The sequence below is a fragment of the Oryctolagus cuniculus genome, chromosome 12, assembly GCF_051225735.1.
Source record: "Oryctolagus cuniculus isolate XC-2025 breed Fujian yellow rabbit chromosome 12, ASM5122573v1, whole genome shotgun sequence".
NCBI lineage: Eukaryota > Metazoa > Chordata > Mammalia > Lagomorpha > Leporidae > Oryctolagus > Oryctolagus cuniculus.
The window spans coordinates 101,511,685-101,531,659 of record NC_142878.1 but is presented as its reverse complement, the minus strand read 5'-3'; the positions used below and the strand labels follow the sequence as shown (position 1 = coordinate 101,531,659).

At 54.8% G+C, this 19,975-nt stretch overlaps 1 protein-coding gene across 1 annotated transcript in view; it reads left to right on the top strand.

Moving 5' to 3' along the window:
- Positions 1 to 19,975, top strand: part of HOMER2 (homer scaffold protein 2) — a 94,434-nt gene that overhangs the window by 52,500 nt on the left and 21,959 nt on the right. Inside the window, exon 2 of the mRNA XM_051834264.3 lies at positions 7,386 to 7,542. Within this exon, the coding sequence (XP_051690224.3) occupies positions 7,386 to 7,542 (157 nt within the window). The remainder of the gene's footprint in view (positions 1 to 7,385; positions 7,543 to 19,975) is intronic.

The window sequence follows — 19,975 nt, the reverse complement described above, 5'->3', positions numbered from 1 at the left end:
ATCTTCTACTGCTTTCCCAAGCCATAGCAGAGAGCTGGATTGGAAGTGGAGCAGCCGGGACTTGAACTGGCGCCTATATGGGATGCCAGCACTGCAGGCAGTGGCCCCCTGCATCTCCTTTTTTTTCTCCCAGTTCTGTGTCCTAGGCTCTGGGGCCTGGCCTGTCGACCATGTAGAGTGTGGCCCTGAGACCATGTGCATCCCTGCTCACTTGCAGTGGGCCCATGTCCCAAGAGCACCAGGCTGACCTCACCTGAGGCTGGGGGTGGCTCTCAAAGGCCGCGTAGGGATTCTCCGGGCCAGCCACGGGGAAAGGCTGTTTGTGCGCAGGGACGGCCGGTGCCAGACTCTGCTGGGAGAAAGTGCAGATGACTCAGAGATGCTGGAAGGACAGCAGCAGCCTTTCTGGTGAGCGTCAGGGCCGGGTGCTCAGGGGCCTGACCCTGGAGGTGGCCCTGCAGGGGGCCAGAGCTTGGAGGCCAGGTGGGCAGTGCCTTCCCCCTCCGGGCGGGGGGCCAGCTCCCTCTGAGTGCCACCTGAAAGCCATCTAAAGGACCTCAAGACTCAGGGCAGGAAAACTGCCACGGGTACCTTATGAGACTTGGAGACGCCGTCTGAATGCCCGCAAGATAATGTCCAGATGGTTTGTTTTAATTGCAATCAAATGCAATCAAAAAGAGCTGTGCGATGGTACAGGCTCGGGTCAGAAGCAGCCTGAACTGCACCTTGCAGGTGAAGGCTTGGGGCGGGCTCAAATGTACTTTTTTCTCTTTTCTGCCAAAAAAAAAAAAAAAAAAAAAGCAGCTCACTGTGCCAGTTCTCTGTAGAAGCGTTTTCATGTGGAGCCAAAATCGTTGAAGGCAGGAGGAGCGGCCCTGCCGAGCGGTTTGCGTGTTCTGAACTCACAAACGTCGCGCGGGGACGATGGCTGTCAGGTTCCAGAATGCGCTCCGTGAGCAGCGCCTGGCGTCGGTTCAGCTTGAAGACGACCGTGCATGGGCACATCTGCTTTCTATTTTGAGCACTGCAGAAAAGAGGGGAGTGGATCGGAAACACACACTCCCTGAGCGCTGGACACCAGAGAGAAGAGGTTAAAATTGGATGTGAAGGCAGTCGCAGTTCTCTGAGGCACACGCACTCCTGGGAAGGCACCACAGCCTCCAGGGCTCCAAGTTCTGATTCCCTGGAATCCTTCTATTTATACTGATTCGCACACCTGCAGGACCAACGTCGGTGTCCCAGTTCCATCTCTGCTTTCTCCAGCGAGGCGCAGTTACTCTTTCAAAGCCGGGTTCTACTCGTCTGAATTTGGCGGTGAGGTTTAGAAAGTACTCAGATTTTGTCCAGAAAGATGTCAAGATTTTTTTTTCTTTCCTTTTTTTTTTTTTTTTTTTTTTTTTTTTGGTATCCAGGATGTGTGAGCCTCACTTTCTTTCCTGTGTGGGTAGCACTGTCCATCCACAGCCCCGTGAGGAGGAGCAAACAGAATAGGTGCACCTGCTTGGCGTGCACCTGCTTGGTGTGAATGGGACACTGCGCTGGTTCCCCCATGGCTGTGTGCTCCTCCGGCAGTTGAAGGCAAAACCAGTCTCTGTGCTCAGTGAGGATCTGGTGTGGCTGCTAGGGCTGGAGTCTCGCCTGTAGGCTGGACTTCAGGATTCAGTCCCTCCCAAAGGGGATGGACCAAGGGCCTCCCAGTTTCTGGCCGTTGGCCTGCGTCCTCCCTGAATTCCCTGCCATGTGGCCTTGCTTCCATAAAGGCAGTGAGAAGACAGCTAAGAAGATGCTAGCCCCTAAACGAGGTCCGCATGACCCTGGCCGTAGTCTCCAGAGTCACAGGTCCTGCTGCACTCCTGGGGAGGGGCTCGGGTAGGGGTGTGGGCACTAGGAGGCTAGGCTCTCTGCAAGCCGCATCAGATGCTGCACTGATATTTGGAAGTGGGTGACTAAGAGAAAATAAAGTTTGTTGGGATCTTGAACATTTTGGATAACACTAACAAAAAATATGCACACACACTGGGGTGGTGACAGGAGGCGTCATCTTGGGCCTGTGACACACGGCTGCTGGGTGACGGCTGCCGCCCGCGGAGGGGCTGTCAGGAGAGCACGGGGGGCAGGGCCGAGGCTGGCACGTGTTGCGCTCACCCTGTAGAGGCGCGTGGCTGTCAGGTGTCACGGACGTCGGTGGTGCTGGGCCTGGTCCGCGAGCGAGCTCGGGCTACACGGAGTGGGACCAGAAGCGAGCGATGCAGCCTGCGGGCGTCTGGTCACGCGTTCTGCAGCAGGGACGTCGCTGGGGCCATAGCGGGGGCGGTGGACAGGCATGCGTGGGCAGGCTTTCCCTGTCACCTAGGATTGACTTCACATCTCAGCTCTGCCACTCACTGTGCACCCCAAGGCAGGCTACCTGGCCTCTCTGGGCCCCCGTTCCCCTTAGGATTGTTGCGATTTGGGAGATCACAGAAAGCTAACGGCAGTAATGCACTCAGTGAATGTCACCTGCTGGCGTGTTTTCTCATCCTTGCCTTTTTTCTTTTTAAAAGACTTATTTATTTATTTGAAAGAATTACAGAGAGGCAGAGAGAGAGAGAGAGAGAGAGAGAGGCCTTCCATCCGCTGGTTCACTCCCAAAAGGGCCACAATGGCTGGAACTGAGCCAATCCGAAGCCAGGAGCTAGGAGCTTCTTCCAGGTCTCCCACATAGGTGCAGGAGCCCAAGCACTTGGGCCATCTTCTACTACTTTCCCAGGCCATAGCAGAGAGCTGGATCGGAAGTGGAGCAGCCAGGACTCAAACCAGTGCCCATGTGGGATGCTGGCACTGCAGAAGGCAGCTTTACCCACTGTGCCACAGCGCTGGCGCCTTGTCCTTGCCTTTTTTTTTTTTTTTTTTTTTGACAGGCAGAGTGGACAGTGAGAGAGAGACAGAGAGAAAGGTCTTCCTTTGCCGTTGGTTCACCCTCCAAAGGCCGCTGCGGCCGGCGCACCATGCTGATCCAAAGCCAGGAGCCAGGTGCTTCTCCTGGTCTCCCATGGGGTGCAGGGCCCAAGCACTTGGGCCATCCTCCACTGCACTCCCTGGCCACAGCAGAGAGCTGGCCTGGAAGAGGGGCAACCGGAACAGAATCTGGCGTCCCTACTGGGACTAGAACCCGGTGTGCCGGCGCCGCAAGGCGGAGGATTAGCCTAGTGAGCCGTGGTGCCGGTCTCGTCCTTGCCTTTTTTGCTTGTTCTTGAAATACTGTTAGACTTTCTGAATTTAAGAACAGCACGCAGGTCCCTGGTCCCGTCAGGTGCAGTTATCTGTGGGGGCATCGTGGTCCTGGGCCCAGGGCTTCCACCAGGCTGGCCGTGAGGTCCCTCTGCAGGTCTCTGGCCTCCGCAGGGTGGTTGCTCCCTCCCAGGTGCCTGCCCGGGGACTCCCTGTGGACTCCCTGCAGTGCCTCCCCATGGAGGGCCTGGCCACCAAGCGCGCTGTGCCCTCCCCACGTCCTGCCTTTCTTGTTGGGGTCCTGACAGCAGTGCAGTGACTGCAGTGAGGACAGAGCCTCTGAGCTCGCCCTGGCCTGAAGCATGCCAAGCCGTTGTCCCCACTATCTGTTCTGTGTCCTTCTCCTTCCCTCTTGGTCTCTGCTCCGCCCACATCCTCTCTCCTGTTGGCCCGAGGCCCCTGCTCAGCTGGCCCACACTGCTGCCCGTCTCCACCCTCCTGTCTCCTTGCACCCCTCTTCATGACCTCTGCACCCGGATATCTGGTTCTTGGCTCTGCTGCCGCCCTCCCGACCCCATCACCCTGGAGCTGTGGGAGTGCTTCCCAGAGCCATTCCATGTCACTGGAGTCAGCTGTGTCACTGTGGAGCCCAGGTGCTGGCTGGCGGGGCCACTTCTTCCCTCCTGGTCCAGCTCCTCTGATAATGTCCCAAGCGAGTGTCCCCCCAGGAGCCGTTGTTACCAGCAGCGCCCCCAGCCTCCGGCCCTGGAGAGCCGGGTTCCTGGAGAGAGTGTTGGGGTGGGGTTGCCCATTTGCATTTCTAATAGATACCCCAGCACCATGAGGTTTAGGAAGCCTTGGTCCAAGACTGCTGAAGTTCTGGGGTCTGGCATGGTGGCACAGTGAAGTCAGCCACCACTGTGGTGCCAGCATCCCCCTGTTTCAAATCCCAGCTACTCTGCTTCTGATCCAGCTCCCTCATTAATGCGCCTGGGAAGCAGCAGAAGATGGCCCATAGCGCTGTGGCACAATGGGTTAAAGCTGTGACCTGCAGCACTGGCATTCCCTATGGGTGCTGGTTCAAGTCCCGGCTGCTCCACTTCCGATCCAGCTCTGTGCTGTGCCCTGGGAAAGCAGTAGAAGATGGCCCAAGTCCTTGGGCCCCTGCACCCACGTGGGAGACCTGGAAGAAGCTTTTGGCTCCTGGCTTCAGATCAGCTCAGCTCCGGCTGTTGCAGCCATTTGGGGAGTGAACTTGTGGATGGAAGACCTCTCTCTCTCTCTCTCTCTCTCTCTCTCTCTTTCTCTCTCTAACTTTTCCAAATAAATAAATCTTAAAAAAAAAAAAAAGAAGAAGAAGAAGAAGAAGATTGCCCAAGTCTTTGGGCTCCTGCACCCACATAGGAGACACAGAGTTCCTGGCTCCTGGCCTTGCCCTGGCTGTTGGAGGAGTGAAGCAGCTGTGTGTATGTCTGTGTCCTTCTCTCTATAACTCTACCTTTCAAATAAATAAAATAACTCTTAAAAAAAAAGAAAAAAGAGAAACCCAGACCTAGACCCTTGTGACTGTGGGGAGAAAGCCTAGGCCCCTTCCCTGGCCTGGGGCCTCAGCTCCACACACTCAGTGCTCTGGGAGGAAGCAAAGCAGAGATTTTAGCATAATTTGATTCTTCAGAAACTGTTCGATACTTGCTGCCCTTTAAATGCTTCCTCTTGCATATGCAGGAGGAGCTGTGTGAGGAAGGTTTGTCTGTGCGGGCTTGTACAGCGCTGATTAGCAAAACCGCGGGCCCAGCTGGGCCAGCTAGACGGCAGGCTTCCCCACGTGGCCAGGAGCCGCGGGGCCCACGGGCCTGGGCACGAGCTTCCCGCTGCCAGCCCCTCATGACAGCAGATGCAGGCTCCGGCACCTGCAGTCCGCCGGCCACTGCTGGGGTTGGTGTAGGATGGGGGGGTGGGGAACGACTTGGTCCCTGTTGGGACATGGGACGTGTTCTACTGACCTGCACCCCCGAGGGACCCGCCCTGCTGGAGGAGTGCTGGCTTCCAGAAACAGCCGTGTGGGAGCCGTGTTGAAGGCATGCCCTTGGAGGAACAGCCTTGCAAAGTCTCTGCGTTTCTCTGAAGCCACGGTTGATGGCTGATGCTGAGATCCACGGCCGGCTACCCAGGGTGTATTGCATGAGGGTCAACTGGAGCATTGTTTTCCAGGAAAAGTTTCTTTCCCTAAAGCTTTCTCTCCAGGAGTGAGGATTCCATAGTCAAGATGGGGCAAAGACTGTCGTGCCTAGAACCAGCCCGTCGGGATACCAGAACACTAAAGATTTGCTTTTCCCTCTTTTTTTTATTATTATTATTATTATTATCATCATCATCATCATCATCATGATTATTGAAAGCGTGACAGAGAGAGGGAGAGAAAGAGATCTTCATGCCTCTCCAAATGGCCGTGATGGTTGGGACTGGGCCAGGCTGAAGTCAGGAGCCAGGAACTCCATCCAAGTCGCCCACATGGGTGCAGGGGCCCCAAGCACTTGGGCCATCCTACTCAGCTTTCCCAGGCCACAGCAGAGAGCTAGATTGGAAGTGGAGTGGGGACTCGAGCCGGCGCCCATATGGGATGCCGGCACTGCAGGCAGAGGATTAACCTGTTACACCACAGCTCCGGCCCTCTTTTTGGCTTTTTATATATACTAGGGTACTGTTTTATGTCTTTTCTTGGCATTGTAAGGACTTAAAAAATTAATCTGCCAAACCAAAATGAAATTTTAAAATTTTGTGTCTTTTCTAAGTAGCTATTGAATCTGTGGCATTTTCTGAATGATGAGATGATTTTTACATATTGGTGATTTTTTTCCTGTTTTATCTCATTTGAACACTCAGAATTTTTAGCCTGTTTGCTTAGAATACCTTTCTTCAAAAATAAGTATATTGTGTAATGATTCTGTTTTATTTTGTGTTCCTTTGTGGGTTGCTTTGTAAAGTAGATACCTTAAAATATGAAATGTAGTGAAGTGTATTTATAATTTTAATTAATCTACTTTTTTTAAAAAAAGATTTATTTATTTGTTCGAAAGGCAGAATCACAGAGTGGGGCAGAAACAGAGAGAGAGAATCATCCATGCTCTGGTTCCCTCCCTAGATGACCGTAACAAACAGGGCTGGGCCAGGCTGAAGCCAGGAGCCTGGAACCCCATGTGGCTCTCCCACGTGGGTGGCAGGAGTCCAGGCACTGGGGCCATCATCCAGTGCCTCCGGGGCACATGATCAGCAGAGAGCAGCGTAGCTGGGACAGAAGCTGGGCGCTCCAACAGGGGGAGCGGGGTGAGGGTAGGGGTGGGGGTCCCCAGTAGCATCTCAACCTGCCGGGCCATGCCTGTCCCCTGCGTTATTTCTTGATGTCTACTGTCAAGGTCTATCCATTCCCCACTAAAAGGAAAGAGACATAGACAATGTGCTGTGAAAGAAAACAGCAATAGCCAAAGAGGTGGATTTGATCAGCTTTCCACAAAGCTCCGAAGGTGGCTAAGCTGGCAGACTCGGTCAGCAAAGTCGTTAAGTGGTTCTGAACATAAACTAGAGATCCTCCCCAAGGAAAGACGATAATTCCCGTCAATCCCCCAAACATGCTGTGAAGTTGAGCGCTACTTAACGGAAGCCCAGGGATCCTAGGCCGGTTCATGGATAACGCACACTTTGAAAAAGCTAAGCTGGGATTTTGGAGTGATTTGTACCACTAACTCCACTTGTCCCTGAACTCTCTGGGGAACCTTCATATCACAGGAGGCTGCAAATGGGTGGCGGAATGCTCCCTCCCCCAGACAAATTAGTTGCAAAAATTCTAGGTCCCAAATCCTAAGCAGGATGGGGGGGGGCGTGGAGAAGGAGCTGGTGGGGACCCAGAGACACGCCCCCAGGAGCTGCCTTGTAAGCAGATTGCTGGGTGGGCTGGTTCCCCTGCAGCCTCAGGGTGCTGACAGCTAACAGGAGTGTTGGGGGGGGGGGGGTGGAAACACTCCTGGTGTCTCCTTTCCCTCCTCTCTCTCCTTGTCTTATTTTAATTGTGCTCATGCATATGCATCATTCCCTTTAAGGGACTGGAGGTGGCCTAGAAACCCTCAGTGACACCCAGGGTCCTGTTCCATCAGCTCACACGCCCGTCTCTCCTCCTGCAGAGAACAGCCCATCTTCACCACCCGGGCACACGTCTTCCAGATCGACCCCAACACCAAGAAGAACTGGGTGCCTGCCAGCAAGCAGGCGGTCACCGTCTCCTACTTCTACGATGTCACCAGGAACAGCTACCGCATCATCAGCGTGGATGGGGCCAAGGTACGCGGGCGGAGTTTAGCGTCCTCTGTCACTGTGTGTCCCACGCAAAAGCAGAGGGAAGCAATGCACCCGGCTCCTACCATTGCACACACAAGTTAATAGTGAGGGCAGTGTCTATACAATCGCACATCCTGCTCTTTGCTTCTTCACTTAAAATGAGGACAAATATAAAAAAAAAAAAAAAGATTTCCTTGTTACCACACTGTCTTTTTTTTTTTTTTTTTTTTTTTTGACAGGCAGAGTGGACAGTGAGAGAGAGAGACAGGGAGAAAGGTCTTCCTTTTGCCGTTGGTTCACCCTCCAATGGCCGCCGCGGCCGGCGCGCTGCGGCCAGCGCACCGCGCTGATCCGATGGCAGGAGCCAGGAGCCAGGTGCTTTTCCTGGTCTCCCATGGGGTGCAGGGCCCAAGCACCTGGGCCATCCTCCACTGCACTCCCGGGCCACAGCAGAGAGCTGGCCTGGAAGAGGGGCAACCGGGACAGAATCCGGCACCCCAACCGGGACTAGAACCCGGGGTGCCGGCGCCGCAGGCGGAGGATTAGCCTAGTGAGCCGCGGCGCCGGCCTTTTTTTTTTTTTTTTTTTTTTTTTTTTTTAAGATTTATTTATTTATTTATTTGAAAGAGTTACACAGAGAGAGGAGAGGCAGAGAGAGAGAGAGAGGTCTTTCATCCGCTGGTTCACTCCCCAATTGGCTGCAACAGCCAGAGCTGTGCCAATCTGAAGCCAGGAGCCAGGAGCTTCTTCCGGGTCTCCCACGCGTGTGCAGGGGCCCAAGGACTCAGGCCATCTTCTACTGCTTTCCCAGGCCATAGCAGAGAGCTAGATGTGAAGTGGAGCAGCCAGGATGTGAACTGGTGCCCATATGGGATGCTGGCACTGCAGGTGGCGGCTTTACCCACTACGCCACAGCACCGGCCCCAATAACACTCTTAATTTCTCCCTTATGGTTGGATATTTAAGTGGTTTCAGTGCCTTGCTGTCATGGGTACCTTTAGTTGTTCTTCACCTACCTGTTGCTTGCTTTTGAAGCTGTCCTGTTCCTAGAAATCGTATAAAATATGAACACTTTGTGGCTCCTGATGCTCGTGGCCAAATCACTTCCTAAAAGAGTTGCTTCTCCTGGCGTGCGGGAGAACAGCAGATTCTGCACCCTGGCCAGCACGGGGCGGTACCTCTCGTCCGGTCATGGCCGGCACGGGGCAGTACCTCTCGTCTGGTCATGGCCGGCACGGGGCAGTACCTCTCGTCTGGTTTGGATACTGTTAGGCATGGGAGTTGGTTTAATCAAGTGGTTTGAGAGGATTTCTTGAAATATTTTTTTTCCTGGTGCTTTTATTTTTCTTCCATCTTCCCCGATATTTTTGCCACCTTATTGTGGGAGCAGAAAGAAGAAAGGATGACAGCCGAAGTCTCAGCGAGTCTCTAACAAAATGGACCTGCCGCTTCGTCATCTCTGTCTGTAGTCTCTCCTCATCCTGCTGGGTGCTTAAAAAAAAAAAAAAAAGATTTACTTATTTGAAAGGCAGAGTGAGAGAGAGGGAGAGGCACAGAGAGAGAGAGAGGGAGAGAGAGAAAATCTTCCATCTGCTGGTTCACTCCCCAGATGGCCAGGTTGAAGCCAGGAACCCCATCTGGGTCTTCAGTGCTGGGCATTAGAATGGCCCGGGTGTCAGCTTCTGCCCCACCCCCAGAGCAGAGGGCATGGAGGCCTGTACCCGAAGGTCCCCCAGGTGAGTCCCCAGAGCCTGTGGGTGCCTTTCAGCCCCTCACATGGCCACTTCTCCCTTCAGCACCACGGACCTGCGGATCAAGCAGGCTCGGCCCCACCATCCTCTTTCTCTTCCTTCCAGTTGTTGCAACCCCTCCTCCTACTCAGAAAGGAAGCCCGGAAGTCCTCATGTGATGGCGAAGGTCTAGGGAGAGGCGGTGGCCTGGCGGAGGACACGCCGCCGGAGAGGCCCAGTTCCTTGGACACCAGCTCCCGGCTCACTGGGTTAGAAGCGCGTCTCGGGAGGCCTAGGGACAGGCGTTCCCAGCTCAGTCCGCCAGCTGATGGTGTGTGGCGGGGCCTGGTGGGCGGCGAGGAAGTGTGGAAACCCCTGGCGCACAGTAGGTCAGGGCCTTGTGTTTGGCCTTGGCTTCTTTCCCGACTGGGAGACGTGGCGATGCCGCAGTGCTAAACCCCCCTTCTCTGCACCTCTGAGCTGGCCCCGCCTGGGCTCTGTCCAGGAGGCCCCGCTGGTGCCTGGGAGTCCAGCCGCCTTGTGTTCCCTGATCCTCTCCGTTCCTCTGTCGGCCCCAGATGGGTTTTGTCAGCTGAGTTATCCCAGGGTGTACTGGGCTTACGTGTAGATAAAACGGCTGCTTGGAGCGAGTGCTTTAGTCCGATTAGCTGAGCTGTCGGTAATTCATCCAAGTGTCAGCTCCTGTGTGGCTCCCGATCTGCAGTCCTTGAAGGCAGTGGTGACGACGTGGGGGAGAAGTCAGTGGGGCATGGGAGGGTGGAGCTGACTCAGGCTCCGTGCAGAGTGGGATGCATTAGAGAAGTCACTTGGGAAGTGGGGATCGGAAACCCCGACCACACAGAGCCCCTGAATTCAGACGTCCAATCGGGGGCTCCCGGGGCCCCCTCCTGTGTGCCCAGCGCCTGTGGTTCCTGAAACCACGCCCCCACCCCCACCCCCAAGCCCCAGCTTTACAACTGCAGTAGAACCCTTGTTCTGTAAGAGGGAGCGAGCAGAGGCGGGGGGAGCCAGTCCGTGGTATAATCCCCGTGACTGTCACTCGGGGATTGGGCGCCCAGGGACAAGTTTCCAGAGGACTGGAGCACGAAGCACTGAGCTGTGGCCCCATCACCCCCTCGCTCCTGCTGGACACCGGTCAGAGCCTCCACCTCCAGCTGCTCCGTGAGATGGAGAGGACCCCAGAGGGCTCACAACTATCGCCACTGCCCCGTGCCCCGCGGCTTGCCCTCCCTACCCTTTGCTGGGGCCCTAACCTAGCTTCTGGCAAGGGAGTCCCTGCTGTGGACTGCCCGGCACGCTGAGTGACCCTGGCACATCGGTACGGTGACTTCCTGCCTGGCATCCATCTGATGCCTTTGCCCGCCCTCCTGCTGCCGCACCCCTGTCCACTCAGCTAGGATCTCATTCCAAGCCTGGGGTCCCTGCTGCCTGTCCCACACAGCCCAGGTCTCGGGCGGGCTGTGGCACCTCCACCAGGTGAATTAGAAGATGCCGACACGGGCTGGGGCTGGGGGCTGGAGGCAGGGGTCCCCGTCTGCCTCCCCCGGCATTGTGTTCCACTGCACTGGGACAACCCCACTTCGGTTTGGACCTTTGTTCCCGATGTGGATCCAAACTGAGACGACGCCTGGTCGGATGCTTTCAGCCCTTGGGGCCATGGGTGGCCCTGCTGGGACCATGAGCAGGTCTCGGCCTGGGTCTTGCCCTTCTGGCAAGAGGTTGAGCCTCTGGTTGGCACTCCCGGGCATGTCTGAGCCTCTCCAGGCAAGAGGCTGTGGCCGGCTAGAAGGGGGACCCTGCCCCACTTGTCCCAAACACACAGAGGAGTTGCTGAGTTCAGTGGCCATTGCTGGTGTGGAAGGGACTTGGAGGTGGCCGTGGGTCAAGGCCGCACTGGCCTCAGCCGCCGTGTGAGCCACAGGTGCACCACGGGCAGTCGGGGGAGCAGAGGCGGGGTCACGGCTGGCAGCATTGGAGGCTCTTGCCCCACCCTGGGTACAGCAGGCTGCTGTGCCGTCCCGCGTTTGTTTTACTCTACTTGGACACCTGCAGGCAAGGCCTCCCCTTCCCCGACAGCAGTGGGCGCTGCTCACATGGGAAGAGCCCGTGGTCAGCCGTCACAGTGTGGCGGGGGTTCCTTCTTCTCGGGTTGGTCCCAAGTGCCACTGGAAGACCCGAATGGTTACATCAACATTTCCCGAGCTCCAGGGGGACCTGTGTGGATCCCTGACTGCGGGAGGCTGCCAGCCCTTGTCCAGGAGGGGGACCATGCCTGGCTCATCTCAGAGTGGACAGTGCCATTGAAGAGGACTAGGGAGTTGTGATGAGGTCACTTCTGGCCGCGTGCTCTGCAGGCCTGCAGCAGGTGCACCACGTCCACAGACTCAGAGTGGGCAGAGGCCGGGGTCACTGCCAAGGGAAACCCAAGGACCAAGACCTTCACATGGGCCCGGGGTTGGCAGTGTTCACGGACAGATGGGAGCCCCAGGAGGGCATCCGCCAGCTTGCAGCTTCTCAGTGCACTGCCGGGAGCCATACGGTACACGCCGGCAGCCGCGTGATTGATCGCAGGTCTTTGGGCAGAACAGCCAGCTCCATCAAGGGGGAAACTCCATTTCTGGAGCATTTGTTAATTGAGCCGTCACGGCGCTGTTGGCTGTAGTACAGGCCAAGTTCATCACCGCCACCTCGGTGAGAGACGGCCTGCGCTTGTGGCAGGTGCTTCTCCCGGGTGCCTGGATGACTCTGCCGCCCTTGGTTCTCGGTGATTCACCGGTTTACAGAAACCTCAGAGGTTTGACAGACCTCAGAGGTCAGCTCTTGTGGGAACACCAGCAGCACCTGCTGTGTCTTGAGCCTCCCTCAGTCGTGGTGGCTGACAACCCCAGAGTGCCTGTGTTTCCTTCTGGGGATGTAGACTTGCTTCCAGGGACCCTTCCGGTCCCCCTCCTCCACCCTCTGCTGTTGTTTCCTCTTCCGATCACGCGTGGTGCACCTGTGGTTATGACAGTGAGTGTGGGGATGGCTCCTAGCACGCGGGAGGTTTTCACTGGCTTTGAAAACAGCATCATCTGTTTCACCACTGTGCTGGAATCAGGCAGCGTGGCTTGTCACGGCTGTCACTCAGCCCCAGCCTCTCACGGGAAACTCTCCCTGGCTTCTGGGAGTCAGGTGCGACTGGAGGCCCCGGGACCTGAGCTTCCCGCTTCGTCCAGGTCGCCCCCAACGGCAGGTGCTGTAGGCACTCTGTGCAAACTCACTTCCGGCGCTCTGGAGGAACTGGCGCCTTGGCTTGGGGGTGTCTTTCTCCCTGGAGCTGTTGGACCCAGGAGGAGGGGGTGAAGTGCACGCCCAGCACACCGAACACGGCAGCCTCTTCTCCATGCTGGGCTGCGGTTTCTGCCCCCAGGTCTTCCCAGGTGCCCTCCTGCTTGTGCCCGCCCTTGTCCTTGTCCCCGGGACATTGTGGGGGTGCAGACTTCCCTCCTCCGTTCCCTCCTGTCTCCCTCTCTACCCCTCCACTCCTCCACCTGCTCCTTTGGATTGCTTCCTAGCCTGGGACCCTCTGCCCAGACCCTTAGCTCCCCACCCCCTTCCTCCCACTGGGCGACGTCCTCCTCTCTGTGACCTGGGCCAGCACCCCACTTCTGCAAGGCTGGAACCTGCAGGTCCACCACCTCCTGCGTCCCCAACACAGCCCCCCGCCCTGCCGTAGGGTCGAAGGGAACCCTTGTGTACACGCCACACCACTGGACAGGTAGGTCTGCCACCAGTCCAGGTGCTCCTCTGTCTGAAGTTGAGAACAGGAGCTGTGGCTGTGATATAGCAGGTAAAGTCGCCGCCTGCAATGCTGGCATCCCATATGGGCGCCAGTTCAGGTCCCAGCTGCTCCCCTTCTATTCCAGCTTCCTGCTAATGGCCTGGGAAAAGCCCCAGAAGATGGCCCAAGTGCTTGGGCCCCTGCCACGCATGTAGGAGACTCATAAGTAGCTTTGGCTCTTGGCTTTGGCCTGGTCCAGTCCTGGCCGTTGCACACACACACACACACACACACTCCTACTACAGGAGAGGAGAGGAAAGAGCTAGGCCGTTGGCTAGGGGTTACAGAAGCTGGGAACAGTGTAGCTTGCAGTCATCCCATGATTGACATGCCTGAGCACAGTCTTGCTTAACTGATAAAAGCAGCATCCCAGAGCCGGTGTCGTGGGGTAGCAGGCTAGGTTGCTTCTTGCAACACCAGCATCTCATATCAGAGCGCGAGTTCAAGTCCTGGCTGATCCACTTATTTTTTTATTTTTTTTAAAGATTTATTTATTTGAAAGTCAGAGTTATACAGAGAGAGGAGAGGCAGAGAGAGAGAGAGAGGTCTTCCATTTGATGGTTCACTCCCCAGATGGCCGCAATGGTCGGAGCTGTGCCAATCAGGAGCCAGGAGCCTCTTCCGGGTCACCCACATGCGTGCAGGGGCCCAAGGACATGGGCCATCTTCTGCTTTCCTGAGCTGTGGCAAAGAGCTGGACAGGAGGTAGTGCAGCTGGGTCTTGAACCGGCGCCCATATGGGATGCCAGCGCTTCAGGCCAGGGCTTTATCCCACTGCACCACAGCGCTGACCCTGCTGATCCACTTCTGATCCAGTTCCCCGCTGATGTGCCTGGGAAAGCAGCAGAAGATGTCCCAAGCGCTTGGACACTTGCCACCCGCATGGGAGACCTGGATGGAGTTCTAGGTTCTTGGCTTTGGCCGGGAACATTCCTGACCATTGTGGCCACTTAGGAGAGTGAACCAGCAGATGGAAGCATGCTCCCATCCCCCAACATGGTCTTTAAATAAACAAGTAAACTTAAAAAGCCAGCATCCTTCTGTGGGGTTACAGGCATCCAGACACATCACAGAAAATTCTCGCTCAAGGCACGTGGTGAATCGCATCTCTGTGAACCTTTACAGATTCAGTGCTTGGACTCTCCAGAAGACACATGAAATCCAGCAGGCTGGTGTTCCCTCTGACAACATCTAGGGGGGGGAAAGTGGATAAATACCATGTACAAGTACCAGGCAGCTGTGGCAGCAGCGATAACTGGCCAACTCACAACTCCAGAGAGGCGGGGACCAATCTGAGATGATCAGTAGCCCTCGTGTCGCTGGGAGCATTTGCTCATTCTGGGCACAACCTGAAAACTAGGGCCCCACGGCCACTTGGAGGGATGCTGCAGGGGGAATGAGACACAGCCGAGAACCTAGAATTGCACGGGTTGCAGTGCGACAAGATTGGAGACCTGAGGGGCTTCAAACCTACCACAGGTGGTTTTCCCCTCAAGAGTTTTTGCTGCGTCCCAGATCAGGGCCCAAGTGTGAAGCATTAGACTGTGCATTTCTGGAAGGCAGAGTACCGTTCTCAGATTTGCAACATAAAGGAAGCAAAGACCTGCCAAGGGGCCAGGAAACTCAGAAAGACTTGAAGGCCCCAGCAAGAGTGGGGGAGTGGACGCCAGGGCCTGTGTACCCTTTCCGCTGGGCACGTGCTGGGGCTGGGAGCAGCTAGAGGCTGAGCAGCCAGGCATGGACCGTGGGAAAGGCTGCTGCTGGCCGGTGGAGAACCCAGCAGAGAGTTTGGTATTGCATGAAGCCTCACTGACAGAATGGGAGACTCAGTTGGCTCCGAACACATGGCCAGTTCCCCCTCCAGTTTTGCCACACCGGGAAGATGCATTGATTTAGAAAGCTACAGATCTGAGCTAAAAACGTCTCTCAAGGACAAAACTGGATCTCTGCATTCTTTCAGGTCAAAGAAGATAGTTTTTGCCAGGGTCTCATCTGAAATTCCTAAAAGGCCCACTCTAAGTACAGAGGTCAACTAGAGGTTGACTGGGTTTTGTTTTAAGATTTCTTTTATTTGAAAGAGTTAGAGGAGAGAGAGAGAATGAATCTTCTGTCTATTGGTGCTCTTTGCAGATGGCCGAAATGGCTAGAGCTGGGCCAGGCTGAAGCCAGGAGCCAGGAGCTTCTTCCGGGTCTCCCACGCGGTTGCAGGGGCCCAAGGACTTGGGCCATCTTTTGCTGCTCTCCCAGGCCATAGCAGAGAGCTGGATTGGAAGTGGAGCAGCTGGGACTCGAACCGGTGCCCCTATGGGATGCTGGTGCTGCAGGTGGCAGCTTTACATGCTGTGCCACAGCGCCAGCCCTGTAGATTGTGATTAGTGGACCTGAAACCCAGCCCTAACCCAACTGCAGCCCTGAGTGTAGCATGGATTCCCTGTCTTCCCTGCTTGCTTGTCAAGGGGAAGAAGGTTTTCTGGTAGATGACAATGTTGTGTGGAGTTTTAGCCATTCTTTTATAGCCACTTTCCAGCACACAGTAAAAAATTACTAGACACCCAAAGGCAAGACCGTGTGCCTGGAGTCAAGAGGGAAAAACACCCAGATAGTAGAAATGGAATCAGAGCTGATCCAGATGTGAGAGTTTAGCACCAAGGATTTTAAATTCACTATGATTCGTACAAGGGTACTTCAAAATGTTCATGAAAAAGTGGATACGTTTATGGGCCATCACTTGGCCTACTAGTTAAGACAGTGCTTAGCATGCTCACATCCCTCGATGCAGTGTCTGGATTCAACTCCCAGCTCTGGCTCCTGATTCCAGCACCCTGCAAGGTAGCAGCGATGGCTCAGTTGGGGTCCCTGCCACTCACATGGGAGACCTGGATTGAGTTCCTCGTTCCCGGGAATTAGGGGATACACCAGTTGATGGGAAGTCAGTCTCTTTCCAGGCCCCCCCCCCCAACAAATACAATTTTGTATTAGCCACGGCTCACTTGGCTAATCCTCCACCTGCGGCACCGGTACTCCAGGTTCTAGTCCTGGTTGGGGCGCCGGATTCTGTCCTGGTTGCTCCTCTTCCAGTCCAGCTCTCTGCTGTGGTCCGGGAAGGCAGTGGAGGATGGCCCAAGTCCTTGGACCCTGCACCCGCATGGGAGACCAGGAGGAAGCACCTGGCTCCTGGCTTCAGATTGGCACAGCGTGCCGGCCGTGGCAGCCATTTGGGGGGTGAACCAACGGAAAAGGAAGACTTTTCTCTCTGTCTCTCTCTCTCTCTCTGTCTAACTCTGCCTGTCAAAAACAAAAAATATTGGACATCCCTTAAAAGTCTAGCACATGTGAGGTCAGAGTCGTGGAAGGAGAGATGAGAAGCAAGGTTTAGAGTGAATACCTGAGAATCTTCTGGAAACTGTCGAGTCCACAGAATAAGAAGCCGAATGAACCCCTAAACAGGATTTTGCTCTTAAAATCGTGAATCTACATGCATTGCACTCTGTTTGATCAAGCTAAGTTTGTAGCTTTGAATTCATCACCCACCCTCCTGTGCCTCTGTATCCTTGTATGTAAAGAGGGAGAGTAGATAAAAGAATATGAAAAAATGCCTTTGCAATGGTTAAGTTCTAAAGAAACGCCAGTTTAACGGCCCCTGGGGCGGCCTGTGTGGGGTGAGCTGGAGAGCTGTGCCCTGTGCTCTGGTCAGCCTCCATCCATTGCCCCCTGAGTTGGGGGGGGGGGGGGGACTGAGCCAGGGCTGCAGGGCTGCGGGAAGACAGCAGCGAGACCCATAATGAGGATGCTGGTAATTGAAAAGCAACCAGGCTTGGCTTCCTGGGACTGTGCCATCCCTTCTGGTCCTGCCCCCAGCCTCCACCTTCCCTAGGTCTGCCTGGGGCTGATCCAGGGTCCCACTGTTTCCCCAAGACCAAATCGTGTTGGCCTGGACCGTCCATGGCTTAGCTCTGCACTGTCCATCCCCTGCCCCCATTTCTGAGAGGCGTCCAAGGACAGCAGGTGGATCCCTTTACTGTGTTGTATTCTGCGTTGCAGATGGAAAACGTTTGATAAAGCGTCTCCACTCGCACAGGCACTGATATTGGAGGAGAGGTAGAGAAAGGGAAAGGCCCTGGGCCGGCCGTGGAGGCTCCGAGCTCCTGGGTGGGGGAACAGGGCCTGGGGGCTGGGTGTGGAGCATTGCTGAGAGGTGGTGGGGAGGCGTGGTCCTCACTGTAGCACAGCTGGGTGGAGGCACCCCTGTGAGAGGTGGGGCCTGGAGGGAGGCAGTTAGGTCACTGGGACGCTGCCCCTGGAAGGGACGGCTGTGGTGCTGCAGTGAATATTCCTGGGGGGTGGGTTCTGGCTGCTGATCTTTGTCACCCCCCCCCCACCCCATGTGATTGCTCTGACGCCGTCATGGGGAGGCCCTCCCACTCTTGGACTGCAGCCTCCACAGTGGTGAACTAAATAAAGCCCCTTTGTTATAGTAACAGAAAAATAGATTAATCAAGAGGTGATCAGATTCACGGTCTTCATCAGGGATCCAGCGAAAAGCAACGTGGTGTAGAAGTTCAGAAAGTAGGGGCCTAGCAAGCATCCCATGTCGGTGCTGGTTCGAGTCCCGGCTGCTCTGCTTCCAGTCCAGCTCCCTGCTAGTGGCCTGGGAAAGTCCTTGGGCCCCTGCACCCAAGTGGGAGACCTGGAAGAAGCTCCTGACTTCGGGTCAGCCCAGCTCCGACTGTTGGCAGCCATTTGGGAAGTGAACCAGCAAATAAGATTCTCTCTCTGTCTGTCTCTCTCTGTCTCTCTCTCTCTCTCTAACTTGCCTTTAAAATAAATTAATAAATCTTTACAAGAAAAAAAAAAAAAAGAAGTTCAGAATGTAGGGTTTAGAGTCCAACCACCTGGGCTTTAGCCTGTGGACTCTGCTACATACCCCGTGTGTTACCTTGCTTGAAGCTTCCCTAAACCTTCATACTTCATTACCTCGTTGAGGTTTAAGTGAAATAATGTAAGTAAATCAGACACTCTGCCCAATAAGTAGCAGTTGCTGATACCCATATTCACTTCTAAAAATTATGTTATCATCAAGCTCAGGTCTCTTCTTGATCTGATGCCTCGTTGGCAAATTCAGTAGGCTCGTCATCCACACAGGGGTCTTCAAAAGTGTTTTATGAAAAAAAAGTGGGGTCGGCCCCATGGCATAGCAGGTAAAGCCACTGCCTTCAGTGCTGGCATCCCATATGGGCACCGGTTCGAGTCTCAGCTGCTCCACTTCCAATCCAGCTCTCTGCTGTGCCCTGGGAAAGCAGTAGAAGATGGCCAAGGTCCTTAGGCCCCTGCACCTGCGTGGGAGACCCGGAAGAAGCTCCTGGCTCCTGGCTTTGGATTGGCACGGCTCCAGCCATTGTGGCCAATTGGGGAGTGAACCAGCAGATGGAAGACCTCTGTCTCTCTCTTTCTCTGTGTGTGTGTGTGTGTGTGTGTGTGTGTGTAACTCTGACTTTCACGTAATAAATAAACCTTTTTTTAAAAAAAAAAGGAAGAAACTATGTGTGGACTTTAAAATATTTTTTCCTGGGGGCCAGTGTTGTGGTAGAGCGGATTAAGCTGCTGCTTGCAATGCCAGCCTTCCACATCGGAGCACTGTTCGAGTCCCGGCTGCCCCACTTCTGATCCAGCTCCCTGCTAATGTGCCTGAGAAAGCAGCGGAGGATGGCCCAAGTACCTGTGGCCCTGCCACCCATGTCAGAGACCCAAAGGGAATCCAAGGCTCCTGACTTCAGCCTGGACCAGCCTTGGTCATTGCAGCCATTGAGGGAGTGACCCAGCAGTTAGATCTCTCTCTCTCCCTCCCTCCCTCTTTCCCTCCCTCCCTCTCTCTCCCTCTCTCCCTCCTTCTATGTCATTCTGCCTGTCAAATAAATAAATAAATAACTCTTTTTTTTTACAAAATAAAAATATTTTTGTACCAAAATAAAGTTCTATTTTAAAAAAAGATTTATTTCTTTATTTGAAGGCAGAGTATCAGAGAGAGAGAGAAAGAGAGAGAGAGAGATTGTCCATTTGCTGGTTCATTCTTCAAATGGCCACAACAGCCAGGGTTGGGCCAGATGAAGCCAGGAGCCAGGAGCTTCACCCAGGTCTCCCACATGAGTGTAGAGGCCCAAGCACTTGGACCATCTTCAGCTGCTTTCCCAGGTGCATTAGCAGGGAGCTGGATGGGAAGTGGGGCAGCTGGGACTTGAACTGGCACCCATATGGGATGCCAGCACTGTACGCGGTGGCTTAACTGGCGCTGCCACAAAGCCAGCCCCTAAACTTATCTTTCAAGTTCCATTTTCCAGGAACATTTTGAAGTTCCCTTGTGTATGTATGAATCTATCTCGGTGGCTTTTATATCACTAGTGACAGCTGTTACTGCCTTTTATTATTCTAAAAAGAAGATAGATAGATAGATAGATAGATTTATTTATTTATTTATTTATTTATTTATTTATTTGAAAGAGTTACAGAGAGAGAGGGAGAAAGAGAGCTTCCATCTGCTGGTTTACTCTCCAGATGTCCACAATGGCCAGGGCCGAGCCTGGACCTTCTTCCGGGTCTCCCATGTGGGTTGCAGGGGCCCAAGAACTTGGGCCACCTTCTGCTGCTTTTCCCAGGCCATAGCAGAGAGCTGGATTGGAAGTGGAGCAGCCGGGACTCGAACCAGCGCCCATATGGGATGCTGCCGCTGCAGCTGCCAGTTGCTTCGTTTTCCAAGGCAGCTTGTTCCACGTGGCTCTGCTCCTCCAGGACCTGCTGCCTCTCCTTCCCCACAACCCTTTGGGCCCAGGAGAGAGGTGACAGCTCATCCTAAGCTCCCACACTGTCCCTT